This window comes from Durio zibethinus, chromosome 15 (assembly GCF_047325235.1).
Source record: "Durio zibethinus cultivar Kanyao isolate XHJ-2024 chromosome 15, ASM4732523v1, whole genome shotgun sequence".
NCBI classification, from domain to species: Eukaryota; Viridiplantae; Streptophyta; class Magnoliopsida; order Malvales; family Malvaceae; genus Durio; species Durio zibethinus.
The window spans coordinates 21,306,104-21,326,973 of NC_143176.1; the positions used below are offsets into that span (position 1 = coordinate 21,306,104).

A 20,870-nucleotide genomic window follows, 5' to 3' on the forward strand; every position below is an offset into this window, starting at 1 on the left:
AAGTTTATATATGTCTCTTCCAATAATTTTTGACATTCAAGTTTATGATTAAAATCATACACTTTATTTACTGTAAATTTGATATTATTTATCTTAAGATTATACTTGGTTACCTTCGTCTTGAACACACAAATTTTACCTATGAGATTTTTAAATATCGCTTAGATTTTATAATTTTTATTTTTCTAAATCATAAGTATAAATATTTCATTCAATCAATTTAAATATTAAAATAAATTTTAACTACATACCTTAACAGATATTTTATAAAAATCATCAATATCTCTATTAATCAAATCTTTAGCTTATGTACTAAACAACATGAACATCGCCCTTTTAGAATTATCATATGCTTCAATATTAAACTTGTACATATAAAAAATGTAAAATTCCACAATTATAAATATAATATAATAATTTAAAATACTTTTATTATTATTGTGGAATAATAATTTTTTTATGTATCAAATATAAAAAATATAAATACTAATTATCTTATAGTTGGATTATGAACTATTTTCCATCAATTTCAAATAGTTTTTTGTTACACTGAAATGACATATAATATCAACCAAAAGTGGTATCAACTTTCATGATAGTAACTTTATTGGTGAAAAACTTTTCCCATATATACCTAATCCTCTTTAAATCAATCATCAATAAAAAAATAAAAAAAAACTAATATCATAATTAAAGAAATATAAAACATAAGTATAAAAAAAAAACCTTTGAGCAATATAGACCAATAAACGATGCAAATGAAAATTAGAGAAAAAATTAAAATAGAGTTAAATAATAATTAAAAGATATAAAAGTAGTGAAAAGTGGTTAAAGATACATTATGCTTAACCTAGAGTTACTTATACAAAAGGTGTATTATAAGTTAATTAATAAGATAGTTTTAAACTATGAAAGTTAATATTGAAATAATAAAAATTGTGAGTGAATAATGGTCTAACAATGGCAAGTTGATTGCTATTAAAATTTTATTTTACCATTAACATTTAGAGATCACTTAATTTAGAATAATAAAACAAATTAAATTTATTATATTTAATAATTGTAATAAAATAAAATAAATTTCAATTAAATCAACATGCATTAATATATAGATTTTAAAATTATAAAATGTTACAAATGAAATCAAATGAAATCATATTTAATGAAATATAATTCTATCAATCAAATATAAATTAATAAAAATATTTTATTCCATTAATTTAATTATGGAGAATTAATTTGATGTACTTGCTTTCTATATTTACACATGAAATACATTAATTACGCAAATAAAAACTATATTTAATCAAATATAAATGTATCAAATAATTGATCAGAGAATTAATTATTTTATAATTGTAATTGTAGTATTTATTAAATTATTAATTATATATTGATTGATTTAATTTGTTAGAATAATTTTTTTTTTAATTTTAATACTTTTAATATGAATAGAATTTTAGAGTGATTAAAAGTCAATAATAAAAACATAAATAGTCAATTAATAAGATAATTTTAAATTATTAAAGTTAATATTGAAATAATAAAAATTGTGAGTGAATAATGGTTTAATAATGGCAAGTTGATTAATATTAAAAATTTTTATTCTATCATTAATATTTAAAGATCCCTTAATTTAAAACAAATTAAATTTACTGTATTTAATAATGGAAATAAAATAAAATAAATTTTAATTAAATAAACGTGCATTAATATCAGATAATAAAATTATAAAATATTACAAAAGAAAACAAATGAAATAAAAATGCATTAATATTTTATGAAATGAAATGAAATCATATTTAATGAAATATAAATATATCAATCAAATATAAATTAATAAAATATTTTATTATGTTAATTTAATTATGAAGAATTAATTCAATATATTTGCTTTATATATTTACACATAAAATGCATCATGAAATACATTAATTACTCAAATGAATACTATATTTAATCAAAATAAATATATCAAATAATTAACTAGAGAATCAATTATTTTATAATTGTAATTGAATTATTTATTAATTTATTAATTATATATTGATTGATTTAATTTGTCAAGTTAAAAAATTTCTAAAATTTTAATATTTTTAATATGAATTAAATTGAGAGTGATTTAAAATTAATAATAAAAACATAAATATAATCATTTTAGTTTTTTTTAATTATATTTGCTTTATATATTTACACATAAAATACATCAATTACTGGATATTATAGTTAATCAAATATAAATGTATCAAATAATTGATTAGAGAATTAACTATTTTATAATTGTAATTGTAGTATTTATTTAATTATATATTGATTGATTTAATTTTTCAAATTAAGAAATGTTTAAAATTTTAATATTTTTAATTGAATTGAATTGAGAGTTATTTAAAGTTAATAATAAAAACATAAATATAATCAAATTAATTTTTTGAATTATTTTTAAATTAAAAATGTATTAAATAAAATAAAATACATTTATTAAATGTACATGATGATTTTTAAGATTATCCATATGTCAACATTTTAAGCCGTCCACATAAATTTGTTTTTTTATTTTTACCAAAAGCTTTGGTTTTTATATATTTATATAAGATATTACATTTAATAAACATGATGTTTGAATGCTTTTTTATAAATCAAAACAGTAGTTGGCTGTTAGTTTAGGAAAAAAAAATGGATAAGTACTATAAATGGGATAAGTGGAGTCAAGAGTAATTTAAGAAATTTAGAAGAAAAAAAAAAGAAAAATGTCATTTATAAAAAAAATTTCAATTATTATAAGTAAGAAAAAAATTATGCTGTTATAAAGTTCAAATCAGTCTAACTTTTTAAGGATATGTTTAGTATATAAAATTATGATAGAATAAAATATGATAATATTATAAATAAGATTAAATTAAATATTATTATTATATTTTGTGTTTGATACATATAAAGATTAAAACAAAATAATTTATTTATTGGTTAAAAATATATTTTCTTAAAATTTATATAATTTAAATTATTGATATAAATTTTAAAGATATAATAATACATATAAGTTTAATTTTATAAATTAAAAATAATTCTTATTACTTTATAAAAATTGAATCACTTTATATTAAAAAAATGATTAATTTTCTTTGTAATTTTTTTATATACAAATCAAAGAGTAACATAAGATAATTATAATATTATTTTATCAATAATCTTATATATAAAAAATGACCTAAGATTCATTGACGAATAAATCAATACGTGGAAAGTTTGATTTAAGGTTCAATCATAACATCATTCCGTCCTACAACTCTCCAATCAAACTTTCAAATGAAACTTATTTTTCCACAATTTTGCTTTTGGAGAGGATGTTATGGGAAGAAAAGCAAAACCACAAATGGCAGACTTGAAATTAGAGGTAAAAATGTAACATCATTGCCTTGTCAATTTAAGATATTTCCAGCACCAAATAAGCCATCCAATCGAAGTAAAGTCAGACTTCGCCTGGAAAAATTGCCTATGCATTGCTAAAGAGTGTCCTTTTTCCACATGGTGAGCTTTTAATGGACGGGACTATGACCAGCGGCCTTCAGTCATAGGGATGGTAGGATATAGGGCAGATAAATTATTTTTTATTCTCCCTATATTTTTATATTATATTTATTTTTTACTTATATTTTATAAATATTTTATATTTTTTTATATTTTATTTATATAATTTTTTATAAATATATATTAATATATTTTTTAAATAAAAATATATAAGTTTTAATTAATTTGAAATAATAATTTATATTATTTTTTAAAAAATTATTTATTAAATATATAAAATATGAATATAAATACAAAACTGATGTTATATTATTTATTTTCATTTTCGTGTTAGAAAAAGAATTTAAAATTATATCCATTTTTATTTTATCCCGATTGTCATCCTTACAATTCAAGTTCAAACAAAAAGATTTGGAACGAGAAAGACCAGTTCTGTAGCCACTACATCAAAGCCATAAGGTCCAAGAATCTTCAGTTAAAAAAACTTGAGAAATGATGAAATTCCTCAGACATTGTAGCTTTGGATGAGAAAAGCAAAAGCCTGCATTTTGTTTACAGAAGGCAAGTAAATGGTTTAAAGAGATGAGTAGATGATACCTCGGAGCCTTCGCAAAATGTTCAAACTCGTATGCAATCATGAAACATTTTGCAGCCATTGTCAGGATTGGATGTCTTCCAACTTTTTACCATAGTGTTTCTCTTTGCTAAACCATCCTTGATCCCTGTCACTAAACCTAACGCAACCAAGACGATAAATAACAGGAACCTGAAGGAATTAACAGGAAATTTGTCATCCCTATGATCATTTCCGGTTAAAAAAAAAAAAAAAAAGCAGTGGCCTAGCAAGTAGCAAATTTTTTTTTAAAAAAGAGAATTTTGGATAAAAAAATAAATTATAAGTGTTAAAATTTAAAATTTAAATTAAATAAATATTATTTTTTAAAAATAATTATATAAATTTAAGTTTCAAATTTAATAATATTGGTTGATTTGGGTAAGAATCATAGGGAGTAGAAAGCAGTAGTGACTAATGATTAAATCAGCCAGAAAATAAGATACTGGGACTATAGGAGGTAAGGTGAGGTCGACTAGGACTCATGGTTGTCAATGGTTTGTGAGACAAAAGAGGTTGTTTTCACCTAGTTGCAAGCGTTAAATTGAACTCAGAAGAAACAATGACGCTGTAAGCATGAGTGTAGGTCCATTGAGCTGAAACAGCAGCACATTCATCAAGCCCAACCGCCTGGAATCAATAGCCTTAACAGGAAACAGATGTCCAGGTGAAAATATTGTTATATATGACCCATGCATAACATCGATGATTCCAGGTTGGATTTCCAGTACCGTATGAAGTGGTTCGTGTAGAAGGAAGTTTATGGCCGATTCATCAATTGATCACACCAAGACAACTTGCAAAGAATCAGCAGCATTTTGCCCTTCCAGTCTTTGAATGCGATCTTTAACTCCAGGAAGGTAAGATTATAAATGAATCTAGGCAATGCAGGCAAGCTGAAAAGAAGGTAACCCGTCAACTCTGTGGACAAGAAGAACATTACACATTCTTTGACTGCGTTAATACAAAACAAAGATAAAACCCAAAAGAATTACGGGAATGGTTGCCAAACAAGGCTTTTAGATACTAGAATCTATAAACTACAAGCTACATTATACAATTAATTACAGCATCAAAAAAATCAGTTCAGATTGATTTTTGCAGGAAGACATATACCGGGAGCTTGCTCGTTCACAACAACACCTTCACATGCAACTAGTTGCACAACAGACTGAGAAGTGAGATGGTACTTCTGCTGAGCCTCAGCAAAGCTTCTTCCAAGCACTTTTTCAAGCCAATCTTCTACCGCTCCCTTTCTTTCTGACAACCATGCAGCTGCAAGTATTTGTACCATTACTTCTTGATCTATCTCCAATGGAACCTCAGATCCAACAGTCCTCTGAAATTGTGAGCTGACTTCCTTTACAATTTTATTGGCAAGTCCATCAAAATCAAATGGCTTGAAAAGTATCTTTTTATCTACTTGGCTCAAGAATTCCTCCAACCAACCTTCTGAGTTCTCGGAGAGGGACTCACTGTCAGATTCGCCCAATTTTAAGTCCTCGTCTGTATCCTCCACAGGAAGATTTAAATCCAGGCAGGATCTAGACGCCTTGCAGACTCGTTCTCCTGTGTCTGTCTTTTCCAACTCAGAAGACTCAACAGTATCGATCAGCTTTCTTTTGTTAACAAATGCAGAAGCAGAAGCTTCTTTTATTTTTGTAACTCTGGTGCCTGTGACATTGCTTCTGCTGACATCATCAGAAATAGAACCAACTACAATTTGAATTTGCCAGCTTTTCGCTCCGAGTATTCTTTCCTCATAGAATTTCATGGGTTTCTTCTCAAAGAAAACAGTTGTATTGCCTTTGGTGATGGTTGATGTTGTTATAAGAACCATATTGTTGATGCCGATTTCCCTCCCATGTGAATCAGGAAATTTACCTGTTCTAATAGCCTGGTCCAAACTATGTCGAACGTAATAATCAGCCTCATCCACATTTTCAAGGAAGATAACAGAATGGGGTTTCTTCCTCACTTCCGCAGCAATGAAATCGGAAACTGTTTTCCCTCTAAACTTCACATCATAACCATTTAACTCTTGGCATTCAAAAATTGAGTTTGACTGGCTACCTTTATCTTGCGAGCTCAAATCCACAGAAATTAAGTATTCCTGGCTACCAAATAGTACCTCAGCAAGTGCTGAAGCAATTCTTCTTTTTCCAACTCTGTCAGGTCCAAGGAAAGTAAGCCAAATATCCCCTTTACAGCTTATGCCACGACAACTTCCATAGCTTCTCCTTAATTGGGATACAGCTTGGCTAACAGAATTTACAGCTTCATCTTGCCAACCAACTTTTTCATCAAGAACTTTCCTAATGGACTTGTAATCTCCTTGATCAAACTGCTCTCCTGTTGCAAGACCAGAGCATGACGAAGATTGGGCAAATTGATATGAAGTATTCTTGGTATTTGCATCAAATTCAGCAGATATGGAACCTCGTTGAAGACGTTCCTTATGATCTAGCGACTTTAAGTTGTTTGATTCCTGACTGGTTGATGCATACATTGTTCCTAACTTTAAATCTGTGGTGACTGGAGGAACAAATAAAGATGGATTGCGTCCGCTTAGATTTTGCTGAGGCTGATGGGTAAACCCACGCACAACCTTATCTGTCTGCTGTGCTAAGCTTGAAACATCTACAAGTAACCTGGACTGGAAATTCGTATTCTCGGCTTCAGAAGTACGCGGAATTTGTGTGCTGGGACTTTGACTGGGAAATCGACTTTCATTGATAGACGGATCTTCACTACTGCTTTGCTTCTTTTCTGTGGCAAATTGGGGGGCCCCAACTATTGGAACTTGGGGCCCAGCGGGAGTAAGATTTAACTTGTAGATTGCTGGCATGTGATGGAGGCGTTGGCATATATCATCCCATTTTTTCTGCAACCCCAAAACTTTAGCACTTAACATGGTTTCACCATCTTTAGTCTGCACTGAATGACAAAGCACATTCTTAAATAAACATAATTATAATTTTATCGATGAAATAGAGCATATGACTAATGCCAATGTCGGATAAAAAGTAGGTGAGGCTTTATATCCTAGGCTGAGTCAAGATTTCAAAATCCTAAGTGCTAACCCACCTTTGCCACATCCTCTCCCTTGCTGGTGTCCACTGCCGCCATCCGTAACCAAGAAGGTAAGTTCTCTGAATGCTGATCAGCAACTGAAACTGTTGATCCAACCTTCAATATAGCAGCAACTTCTTGTTCATACTTCTCGTTGCAAAGGTTACATCGAGTGATGGATTGGTTTCTGCCACTCAACGGACTTCTAAAATCAGATGGTGTAGGAAAGAAGCCACCAAATGGAACAAAGGACTTCATCAAGCTGTAAGTATATCATGAGCACGGAACTGTGAGATCCAATGGGTAAAAACTGTCAGATGCTAAAGTGCAGAGGTACGTAGTAGTTAAACATAAATATCAATATAACTTAGAATAGCACTAACTGCTAATGTGCAATCAGATATCATTTACATTCTCATACAATAATACTAAATACACATATATTAAGGCAGGTTAGATGCCACTCCCATATATGATACACTATGGCTATGGTGCAATAAAGATAACATGCAATCAAAATGGTCATTAAAGGAAATAAACTTGATTCTGAAACCATAGCAATCTATATCTGGTTGATGCTCTGTTTATAAACAAAACCATGATCAGTATTTGCTCCAAAACCTAAAAACTTTAAAACTTAATTTAGTATCAAGATATTATATTGAGATACTGCTTCTCCATTTCTTAAACTGACATCGACACATTAAAAGGACACAAACTATCCACCTGATATAGCTCCAAAGACTTATTTTTTATTGCCATTATCTTATCAAGTACTACTATTTCACTAGTATAATAAAGGACAAAGCCATGAGGCAAGCAACCTTTTTTAACTACTACTAGTAGTAGTACATTTCAGTTATTTTATTGAAAATATGTGCTCACAAGAGTCACAACCCCTCAGGTGAGCAAAAACACCTGATCAGTAGAATTTTTTTAATAACCCAACACAGAAAAAGTAAAAAGCAACTAAAAGTAAAGAACATGGTATACATAAAAAAAATGGTGACTCTCCACTTCTGGAAATGCATAGAGAAAAACTTCAGTCTTTGCAATAATCAACAAATTGCAGTCAAGCAAATAAGTAGAACAAAAGCATAGATTTCAAGCATTGTAAGCAAACACCCACCTGGATTTGGAGTGAGCCCCATCAAAAGAACTCTTGGAAGAAGTAATGGGCAACAAATGCAAATCCCAATCTATTTCTATATTCGGAAACTTATCGGAAAACTTCCTGTAAATTTCAACAGTTTCCACAGCTCCAATCAACCATAATTTCCTCCTATAAACTTCCATTAAACCCGTTAATTTCAAAACCAAAGAACTAACAGAATCACTTAAAACCCCTTCCAAAAACAACCCTTTTAAGTCCCCAAAATTTAAAACCACTCCTCCTCCTCCTCCTCCTCCTCCTACAGACGCAGTACACTTCTCCAAAATACCTTCCATTTCCTTCATCTTTAACCCCAATTTTTCCTCATTTCCTTCAGTAACAAACTCATTAACCTCCTTTTCAATCGAAATTACAATCAACCCAGCCAAATCCCCATCCAAGAAACCAGATTTTCCTCTCGTTAAGCTCTCTGTAAAACCCCTCAAAGCTTCCATAGCACAAACCCCAACAAGCAACGGACTTTTCCCGCTCTTTTTAACCATAACTTCACCAATTCTTCGACAATTCTCATCAAACCCATCTTCTTGACACGAAAACGGGAAATTAAACCCGACTTGCCCCGACACCGAATCGGTTAAGTTACACAAAAATATAGGCGGGCAACGGGTACGTGAAAACCGAGAGGAAACGTGAGTTACCGGTGGGTGAACTAAAGCTAACTTTATGTCACAGCTCCGGAACCCAGCTTCCCCGAAAACCCGACTAACAATCGGATCATCGAGAATCGATAGAATGAAGTATTTAAGCTCGACCTTCAAAAGCGCCGCCGTTTGGGAACAACCGGTGGCGTTATTGATGTTATTATTGTTACTGTGTAACTGCTGTAAATGGTAACTTTCTGGATGGCGCCGTTGATTGGCTTGTGACCGTTTGATTGCGGCCATCAAGGAGTTGGAGATCGGAGGGTCCTCGACGGTCTTCGATGAAGGTAAACGGTCGAGTGACACCCCGACGGAAAGCTCCAACGCTCGAAATTGGAGTCGGGACGGGTACGCGATGCTTCGTGCCCGTGCACACGCGTCCCGGAGAGTGGACGACGGTATGGAAAGCAGCGCCGACACCGCGTGGAGTGATGTTGTTTGTGCATGGCTCCTTCTACGCGCTACCGCCACCGCTTCGTCTAACGCGCGCGCCGATTCTTCCGTTAAGCATTGCCGAGCTGCCGTTACCGGCGTAGGCATCGCCGCCCAGCATAAAAACAACAAAAAGAAAAAACAAAAATTTGATTTTAAAAATCTAAAATTGTAATTTTAGTTAAGGAATAAAAATCAAATTAAAATTTTTTTTGGGTGAAATGTACTTTTTTTTTGGTGTTTTGTTTTTTGTGAGATAGAGCGAGCTAAGGCAATAAAAAAAATTGAGGCGAGCGTTTACTTCAACAACTTTTTGAAATTATTTATTGGGGAAGAAGGGGGTGAAGGAAAGCGTGGTGTCATGTCATGGGAAAAGGAACAAACAGATGGTGAGCATAGATTCTCTATCACTCAAAAGAAACATCTTCTTCACACAAAAATAAAATAAATAAAAGAGATATCGTCTGACTTCTATAGAGTAGTAGTATTATTTTCCCTTTGTTTTTTGTCGCGAAGGACGTATAAATATTAGGGAAATTTTTTAATTTAAAAAATTTAATATTATTAATTATATTATAATTATTATAATTGATTATTAATATTAAGTAATTAAATATAAATGAGGGTGAAGGAGATGCCGTGTCCACTGAAGCAAATGGGCCAAAGGGAGGAGCAGTTGAGTCACTGTCGTCGAGAGAGCTTTTCTTTAGGTAGAAGAGGGAAAGATAAATAAAAGAAACTAGAAAAGGAAAAGTTTCATATTTAGATTTCGACATAGATTTAGATTTGCATTTGATATGTGTTATGCTGTACTTTTAATGGTATTGATCTTCATGTCGACTAACCAGGGACCATATTTTCAACCCCATATTCTCTTTATTTATTTTAATTCCCCTTGCTTTTATTTTTATTGTCGTTCTTAAATTTTAATAATTTAAGTGTTAAATACGTTTTAAAATAAATTTTATATTTGATATATTATTATGTATAAAATTTTTTATATTATTAATAAATTAAATGTTATCATTTTATTAATAAAATAAATTAAATATGTCATTTAATTAATGAGTAATATTTTTTAAAAAATATATACATTAATTAAATAATATCATATGATTTATTATTAATTTATAAAATTTATATACTAATAAAGTATAAAATATAAACTTCTTAAAATATTATTTTCTTATTAATTTTTACATGTCACATTTGATGATAGGTCAAATATTTAGTTAAATTTGATAATTAAAAATATAATATGATGATATAATATAAAAATATTATTAAAATAAAATATAAAGGTGATATATCTTAAAATTTTAATAATAAATATATGAGTTTAACAAATATATATTTTATATTTTGTATTAATATGAAAGGTATCTCAAAATTTTTTTATAAAATATAATACCAATATATAAAAGATCACATTTAATTTTAACAAACTACTTAAATACTCAACTAAAAAATATATCAACAACACATGATAAAGAGGTGACATATAAGGGAAAATTTTTGTGAAATAAAAGCATGAATTTTTTATAAAGAAAATTACAAATATTATATCTTTAAAATAATTTAATTTAATTTATAATTTAATATTATTTTTTAATCTAAAACAATTAAGTATTTTCCACCACGTGTAACCCTCCTGTCGCAGTTATGAAATACGGTGGAACATTTAAGATGCAAAGTTTTCAGTAGATAGCCACCCTTCTTTCCCTCTTTGCAATTCATATCTTTACGAATCATACATTCTTTTTCTGTTATAAGTATTTTGCCTTTGAAAGCTGCTACTCAATGTGAGCCACTCACGCTTCATCTTTATATTTTTCATTTACACAACACATTTGGAATACATATGTGCTTTTTCCTTTATTTTAATGAAAAAATTAAATTTTATTCATCAATAAAAAAAAAACAATAATAATTTAGGTTACCAAGGATGACATTTCCACTTATTAAAATTTAATTTTTTTGTTAAAAATTTTATATTCGAACCATTAAAATAATAATAAATAGGATTTTACAAGATAAACAATAACCCATATTTCTTATACGACTCAAGCTTAATAGATTTGCTCATGTTCTAATGCTTTATTTAGATAAATTTAATGACAAAATATATTGTTCATTTAAATGAAATATAAATCAATTGTACTAAAATTTATTTCAATGATATTATTAATTTTTTTTTAGATTTAAAACATTTTTACATCTGATAATTACATTATAACTCGATTAATATGAAGTTAATTCGAATCAAATTTTATAAAGATATAAATTCTCTTAATATTTATTTTTTTATTTTTATGTATTAAAATTAAAATTTTATTTAAAAAAATCAAAATTTTTATTTTTTAGTATCAATAAGCGTTAGTTAATATTATTATTATTATTATTATGTTTGAAAACGAAGACTCAAGAGTAAGGGAAAAGTTTTAAAATGAAAATATTAGTTAAGGTTGGGGATTAGGCCAACTTACCTCACATTTGAAATTATTTAGAAAAATTTCCATTTCAGTGCCAAAAAACTTTGCATACTTGTCATAATTTAATTTCTCACAGTTAAAACTTTTTAGCTTTCAGTCCTAACGGGTCATTTTCAGATGGGACTCAAACTAGACTACAGCCTTTGGGGCCCCCTTGGATTGGTCTATTTTGTCACGTGCAGAGTATGTAGACCAAGTTATTTATCCTTTTTATTATCAACCAATAGATTGTAGATACGTGCATTGTGGTCATCAAGTGAGAATGTAGATCATTGCTGCTCTGTCAGAGGATAACTCCAAAGGGCAAAGAAGCGATTGAATTTCACTTGTTTTTCCGCTTCTCCTCTACTCAATTGGAAAAAGGTCTTTGATTTGACGTTCTCTTCTTCGTTTTCCCTATTTTTTTTCTCTTTCCTCTTTATTTTTCCTACACTATTTATTTTTTTAAAAGAAATGCCTAAAAAATACACTTATCGTCTTTATTTATTTGTTTTATATTAATTTTTACGAAATTAAATTTTTTTTAATTTTAATATATTTATTATTAAAATTAATTTTTTTATAAAATTAAAATTTTCTAATTTTTAATATTAAAAATTAAATTTCGTGTAATAAATTTGAAATAAATAAAATTTCATAAATAAAAAATCAATAATCGATTGCATTCGGGTATTTGAATCAATCATTGTGCTTTTTTTTTTTTCAACTCAAAAATAAAAAGATCGAGCTCGTATTGTATCTCCCAACGTAAAAAAAAAGTGATGATTAGCAAATTTAATCCATAGTTCAACCCAAAGTGGGGTTTTTTTTTTTTTTTTTTGATTGTGTAAAGTGTTACAACAAGTCAATTATTTTTAATATTTTTTTACAAGCTGAATGCCGAAGTGGTCCTACAATTCGTATCTATGCTGTTTTCAAGAACATTTGCCTATCCATTTGGGAAGCAACAGCAATTGAATTCAACTATAATTACCATTATTTTATAAAACCACCCGAAAAAAATAAGTTGACCACGTAGCCCTCATTGCCCCCTCGCTCTTCTATAATTTTGATAGCAACGGATGCTGAGCTTATCGTCGCCAATCACTTTCAACTTTTGAGCCTCTTCAATCGCCAAAGGGACAGAGGTGGCTATTCTTACTCCAAAAGTTCTTTGCCGCGTCACCAGCTTGTTTGGAGTTACTCAAACCCAACTTGCTTGCCTCATCGACTGCCAACCCCGCATCCATTCCTCGGCAAGTGAAATCCACGTTCCAATGGGAAGGTTTTGTTTTGGTGTGACGTGTCAAAATTAAAATAAAAATCTTAAGTTTTCTTCGATATTAAAATTTAGATTTTAAAGATATTAAATCTTAATTTATAAGAATAATTGCATTAATTAATTTAATTTAATTTCAGATATAAAATTATTATGAAAATTTGACGCATATTTTAATAGGTTATAAAATTTTAACTGAAAAATTCACTTAATTGCAATATCTACAATTTTTAATTTAAATTAACTAATTATAGATAAAAAATTATTTTTAATATAAAATTATAAAAAAATTCCAATTTTAAATAATATCACTTTAATTAAATAAATAAGTTCATCTTTCGAGGTATTGGTTTTTTTTTTTTTGGGTTAAAAAAAAGAGTAAAGTGGAAATTCAAGAGGAAATGAGCGCGTGAGAGGAAGGGTGACAATAATGGAGGCGGAAAGGAAAGGAGGATCTAATTGATTTTGGCTTTTGTTGAATCTCATTTTCTGCATAAAGTAGCTTTCGCTTGAATTGGAATATCTGGGAAAAAAAAAAAAATGTTGGGCACTTACCTTTGTGTTTCTTATGTTTTAATCGCAGAACACGGAACAAACAACATGGGATCTTGCTTTTTGCCATTTCTATGTAGGCTAGATGTTGGGGGGCTTTGGTTTTGGAAAAATTAATTCTTTTTTAAAATTTTATGTTTTGTAATTTGATTTAGGAAAATGTGATTGGTAGGATTTTTTAATATTTTTAATACTGTCGAGAAAAGAAATTTGTTAAGATTTCAAAGGAAAAGTATAATTTTTTTTTCATTTACCGTTATTTTATTGTATTTTTAAATTATATAAATAATATTATTTATTTAAAAATTGTAATAATTTTTTATAAAATATTATGAAAATATTTCTTTCTTAGGTTCCTTTTGGTAACCGAAAAATAACATCCAAAAAATAAAATATTTTCCTTGAATAGATTTTCTGAAAAAAAAATTATTTTTCAGTGTTTGGATCACTTTGGAGAAAAACATTTTCTTTACAATTAATCTTCTTCTTCCTTTATCTTCTCTTGTAAATCTTTCTTTAACTCAACATGACCATTTTAAATGCATAAAAACCCACAAAATAAACAGAATAAAATAACCAAATAACAATATTTAAGAAAAAAAAAAAATTTTTTAAATGCCCATACGCTATAAGATTAGCTTAGAGATTGAAGCTTGAAAAGGGAGATCTAGAGAAAGCTTGGGGCGAAGAAAATGATTTTTATGAAATCTCGTGAGCTTGTGAAGAAGAAAGCTTTCTCGTTACCGTCATGGGGAGCTTTTCTGCTTTTTGGTAACTTATTGTATTTGCAGGAGGAGAAGAAATCAAGAAAAAATGAGATGAAATCAAAGTTTAGAAGAGAGACTTGGTGTAAGAGAAAGAAATTGGGGCTTTTTTTTTTTGTTTTTTCTGGATTTGTGAAGATTAAAATTAAAGTGTTGTGCTTGACTATTGAGAGTAGAAGAGAAAAGTGGAGTACAGTTGAGGACAATTTCTCTCAATTCGGTACTATTCCTTTTTTATCAGAAAATAATTTTTGTTGACTTCAGTCATCCAATCACCAAAAAAAGACAAAAAATCATTTATGAAAATGATTTTTCGTTGTACCAAACGAAGCCTTAATATATTTTAAACAAAAAATCACGTTTATAGTATAGTGTTATTGAAATTTTTACAAAAATTATAATTTAAAACACAATTTTTATTAAAAATATGAAAAATTTTATTTTTCATAATTTAACAAAAATGATATTTTTAAAATAAAAAAAGTGACCTTTGTTAAAATATGAAAAAAATTATTTTTCATAATTTAAAAATGTGACATTTTTAAGATAAAAAAATATAATCTTTATTAAAAAGATGATATTTTTAAGATAAAATTGTAGTTTTTATTAATAATATAATAATTTTAAGATAAAAAATGTAATTTTTGTTAAAAATATAAAAAAAATATTTTTTAGAATTCAATAAAAATAACATGTTTAAGATAAAAATATAATTTTTATTAAAAAAATATTTTTTTAAGAGAAAAAAATTATTTTTGTTGAAAATGTAAATAATAAAACATAATATATCTTTATTTAATATTATTATATATAAATTTTAAATTATATCTACTTAATGTTATTGGATATAAAATTTATTTTGAGAGCTTCGTTTTCGGAACCGTAAAAGAGGAATTTAATATCCCTTTCAACCCTTACATCAATCTTATCGCTAAAATTGATCCACATGTTTTATTTTGCGTAAAGACAATACCATTAGGGCAATAATTAAAATTATAAAATTATATTTATTAAAAATATAAAAAATTATTTTTTATAATTATTTAATTGTAATGAAGATAACGTATTATTTATTGTCATGTATTATTCACATATTAATATTATAAATATCACGTGTTACTCATGTGTTATTAAGAATAATATAATAAAAAATTTTATTATATAATATTATATTATTGTGAACTAAACACAAAAAATCTTATATTTTTAAAATTAACAAAATCCAAAAATCACAAATTTCATCTCAATATCATTTTTTAAAATCAAATTTTCTCTTAAAATTCAAGAATTTGTGAATCAAACTTCCTCTTAGAATTTTTTGTCAAAAATTATAAAACTTTTTACATTTTCTTTTCTATCCAACCTTTTGGGGTTTTGCCATTGGTTGGCTAATGTTAGGTTAAATTTCAACAAAATATATTTAGATTTAAGAAATTTTACTAGCATTTTTTTTTTTACCTTCTTTGTTTATGTTTACACACACTTTGAAACTAATAAAATAATTATTTTATCAAAACTTGTTTAACCAATCACCTGAGTAGTTTGAGTTGGAGACAGAAATTATTAGTTTAACTAGTTTGCTATTCGTGTAATGAACGGTTCATTTTATTTAAATTTAAATAAAAATAAAAATTAATATTATTGAATTATTTACATATTCAAAACATATGTAACATATAAATATTATAATTAAAATATCAAAGCATAATAAAAACAAGGTTTTCTTTTTAAATTCTGTTGAATATTATAATAAATTATTTGTTCCATAATTATAGAGTTATCATAAGATTCTTTTATGGTTCTAAGATTTTTTTAAGCTAAGATATAAATGAACTTAAAATTAATATTATTGATAAGACTATCCCTAAATTATTTATTTTAAATTTTATTTTTTTATGAAAAATAATCTTTTGATTTAAAATTATGTTATATATTTCGTAATGGGGATATGAGTTGACAAATTATTCATTATCTGAATGTATAATTGGCACATAAATTTTTGCTTAAGGCACATAACTCTATCATATAAATGAATCATAGCATTATTTTTATTTTATACAAATGGAAAATATTAAATAAATAATTAGTTAAAAGATAAAATATATTATTTAATCGAGTGATGAATTCACGAAAAAATAAAAAGTCTGCAAATAACATCGATAAAAATATAAGAATATATGTGTTTTTGTAGTTTTTGAAAAACATATTATAGCTAAAAAAAATTTACAAAAATAATCCTAACCTATGGAGTAAATAGTTTGTTTAGTGAAATAGTACCCTTACTTGAATGAGTGAATAATATGTTTGATGAAATAGTACCTATCATACAAAGCATGTTAGTTCCTATAATAATAATAGACTAATAAAATAATGACTAAATTAATAGTAAAAAAAAATACATTTAGCTCAGTGAAACATTAAAAATGCTATATAACTAAGAACTACTAACAATAAGAGCTTTCTTTAAGTTGTTATGGTATTTATATATATTTTTTCACATTTTCCTTGTGAAATATATTTAAAAGCTAAAAATAATGCAAAGATTATTTATAAAAAATTAAAGATATTAAATAATATTTTTAAAAGTTGTAATAAATTTAAATACTAATATTAACTATAGATAAATTAGAAAAGATAAATTACTTTAAAATTGATTTTAAATTGAGATGAAGTGATGTATAGAAGAAACTTTCTTGAAATTATTTTGGCATTTATATATATATATATATTTCATATTCTTTTGTGAAACATATTTAAAAGTTGAAGATAACATAAGGATTATTTATAAAAAAAATTTAAAATATTAAATAATATTTTTTAAAATTATGATAAATTTAAATACTCATGTTAATTACAGATAAATTAGAAATGATAAATTACTTTAAAATTGATTTTAAATTGAGATGAGATGATGCATAGGAAAAACTTTTCTAAATTATTTTGGTATTTATATATATTTTTTCATATTTGATTTGTAAAATATATTTAAAAGTTAAAGATAATATAATGATTATTTATAAAAAAATTAAATATATTAAATAATATTTTTAAAAGTTATGATTAATTTAAATACTCATGTTAACTTCAGATAAATTAAAAAAGATAAATTACTTTAAAATTAATTTTAAATTAAGATGAAGTGATGTACAGAAAACAAATTTCATTAAAATTTAAATTAATTTTTGATTAAAATTTAAAATTTTAGATAATTTAATAAATTTTAAAATATATTTTTTATAAATAATTTAAAATTAATAAATATCTTATATCTTATTATAATAAAAAATTAAAAAATTATTTTATATGTTAAAAAAATTATCTATATAAATTTTTACATTAATAATTATTATTCTATAATTATATATATATATATATATGATAGGAACTTAATTCAATTACAATCCCACGTACATTAGATTTACTCTTTTCCGATTTATAGGAAGCTTGTAAAAATGGCGTTTTTCATCAAATAAAATAATTTTTAATTAGAAGTGGCAATAAATGGAATCATATCCAAAATCAGAGCTCACAACATCAACGAAAGATCTAAAAATCTTTACAAAAACTCAGTTTTTGTCCACACTCGTACGTATAAATCAAGGTATATTAGGTTTGATATGATGATGTGACGTGGGAATAATGTGATTGACTGTTAACAGCCTGGTAAATCATCATTCAAAGTAACTTAAACCCACTGAAAAAAAAAACGTGTAGCGTCTAGCTAGAAATCAGTGGGTTTTTTTATTTTATTTTGTTTTTCAAGTGTTTGTGTTTCTAACTTTAACGATAAGATGGGCACTTTGATCATTTGATGTGACACCATTTTCCTCAATGGAGAAATGATGATTTCGATGGGGAGAAGATGAAGAAAATTGTAAAAGACGAAAATGGGTCGGTATGTGGGGGGACCAATAATAAGCGGCAGTTCCCTGTTTGATGGATTGATGGAATTGTAAGATTCCGTTAAAAATAGGAAAAAATTTTACATAAATTTTTTAAAGTAAATTATGTAAAATTAAATAAAATAATTAAATAACAAATTTAAATTAATAAATTGATAAAATTTAATATGAAGATCAATAATATATAAAAATGATTTAAAATATTATTTATAATTTAATTTTGATTGATATTTATTTAATAGTAAAAATTTATCAATATTTTATTAAAAATATTTATTTAAAAATATATATCAAAATTTATTAAATTTTTTTCAAAGTTTATATATTTGATCCATGTAATGATACCTTTTAGTTTATTAATTTTGATTTTTGATTTTAATTTTGATTTAATTATTTTTAGTTAGAAATTTCACTAATTTTATCTAAGAATTTTTATCTAAATATTTCTCTAAAGTAGGAGGCTGAAAAATGAAAACTGTTGAACTGCGAGCGTAGTTAAATTAATTATTTTTTTATTTAAAAATTTAAAAATTTTAATTTTAACATTTATAATTTTTTTATTTTGAAATTACAATCTTTTATGTAAAATAAATAAAACCTATTGCTGTGAATAAAATATATTATTTTATAAAAAATAAAATTAAAAAAATTATAATATTAAAATATAAATTTTATATACTTTAAATGACACTTTTTAAAAATGGATAATTATTCAAATAAAGCATATTTGAATATATAATGAAATACTGAAATATCATTTTGATTTAGCTACTTGGATTGATGGATTTACAATTTGGTGCTAACCTTTTTATTTTTAATTCTTTCAAACCATAAGAAAAAAGAGGGTTCAAAGTATTAATAATTTAAGAACAATTGTTTAAAGAGAGGAAGGCTTGAGATTAGCTTGAAAGACATCTTGTTGACAATTATAATGGTAAGTAAAACTATATTTGAGAGAAATAAAGATAATTTATACGACAAAAAGGTTTTGGATTTGAATTTTATCGGTAGTTATTTATTAGGATCATTTTGAATGCACGATTTGTAATTATCTATTTTAGATTGTCAGATACGATACATTTTATTTTGATATGAAAAATTAAATAATTTATCTATCTTCAAATTTTTTTTATATAAAAAAAGGTAATCTATGAATATGTTGCTAGATTTATTTGAAATGCATATTCAATTTGTTTTTTTAGGCAATGAAAATATTCTTTTGATTGAAAATGAATTAATCTTAGTTTGCACACCTATTGTTAGGATTTAGTACCAGCTCTGTCTCTACTAAGCTACACTTGAGTAAATTTAGTAAGGCAAACAATATTATTAATTATATATTGACTCTAAAAAATTGATTTTCAGTTAAAAAAAATCTTAAACGTAAAGTAGAACAACACCAATCATTGTTAAATCTATAACACAGATTTAGTTTAATTAATTTATGTAAATATTTTTAATAAATAATATTTAAAAAATTTAATATTTAAATTTTAGTATTTATAATTTTTTTTAATCTTTAGATTGTGACTTTATATTTGAGTGATTTGATAATTTTAAATATGATACGATAATATGATGTAAAAATGATACGGATAAAAAACACAAATGTAATATGATTTAAAATTTGGATAAAAATCATGAATAAATTTAATAAAATAAAAAAAAATATTTTATATTTTATATTGATACAAATAATAACACATAATTTTGGTATAAAATATAATATAAATATATAAAATATTAATATTTTCATGATACAAATACTCAAATTACTAGACTCGAAGGATAATTGGTAACTATACCTTTTGCAAAAATAAAAATCCTCCAAACTTAACTGAAAAAGTGACTATATACTAGAATTTAGTTTTCCCCTCTTTCATAGAAGAAATTTAGTTAATTAAGAAAAAAAAAAGGTTATTTCAGAGCCCTTCTTGTGTAGGCTCAGTTCATAAGGAGATCCTAATGGCCCGATCTCAAGGCCTGGGTTCAACAAATTAATCTTCATCGCCTAAGCCCGACTCAAATGAAATGCAAAAAATCCCAAACCCAAAACCTCAGAAGAACAGAAACCTACAAAGTCCCATTAATCCCTGTTTTGAATATTCACCTCTTCTTCTTCTTCTTCTTTGTTGTTGTTGTTGGGTTTTAAGGTTGTTGCTGAGCTTGTTATTATCAGAAATGAGAATTGCTCGAGTTCTGTTTGGTTCACTCGAAGGTGGCTTACCACGCCCATGTCAGCATCTCCAAAGTGTCAGATTTCTCTCAACAGGTTCATTTTCAAGTACCTTTTTTTTTTTCTTTTGTAAATTCCCTTAAAAATTCCCTTTAATGAAAATTTTAGTTTGTTTATCATCATACAGGAAATGGGTTTGATGGGCAGCGTCCAAATTCCAACTCATTCGAGCCAGATGATGAATTTGAACGGAGGATTTTTTGTGG

General features: G+C 26.3%; 1 protein-coding gene across 5 annotated transcripts; it reads right to left on the bottom strand.

The window, feature by feature from the left end:
• Positions 1 to 4,050: 4,050 nt before the first annotated feature.
• LOC111301321 (protein SMAX1-LIKE 6-like) lies at positions 4,051 to 9,755 on the bottom strand. Of its 5 annotated transcripts, none has more exons than XR_016328305.1 (6): positions 8,343 to 9,755; positions 7,229 to 7,475; positions 5,258 to 7,073; positions 4,873 to 5,037; positions 4,668 to 4,785; positions 4,156 to 4,294 (listed from the first exon to the last, which is right to left on the bottom strand). XR_016328305.1 is itself a non-coding variant. In XM_022896906.2 (4 exons), exons 1-4 carry the CDS (start codon positions 9,566 to 9,568, stop codon positions 4,902 to 4,904), a joined length of 3,450 nt encoding a protein of 1,149 aa, XP_022752641.2. In that variant the 5' UTR covers positions 9,569 to 9,755; the 3' UTR covers positions 4,450 to 4,901. The 5 variants fall into 5 exon arrangements, 2 of the variants coding, with proteins under 2 accessions (XP_022752641.2, XP_089600903.1); XR_016328303.1 differs by having other exon boundaries at positions 4,873 to 5,062; XR_016328304.1 differs by having other exon boundaries at positions 4,051 to 4,294; positions 4,668 to 5,037.
• Positions 9,756 to 20,870: the final 11,115 nt, after the last annotated feature.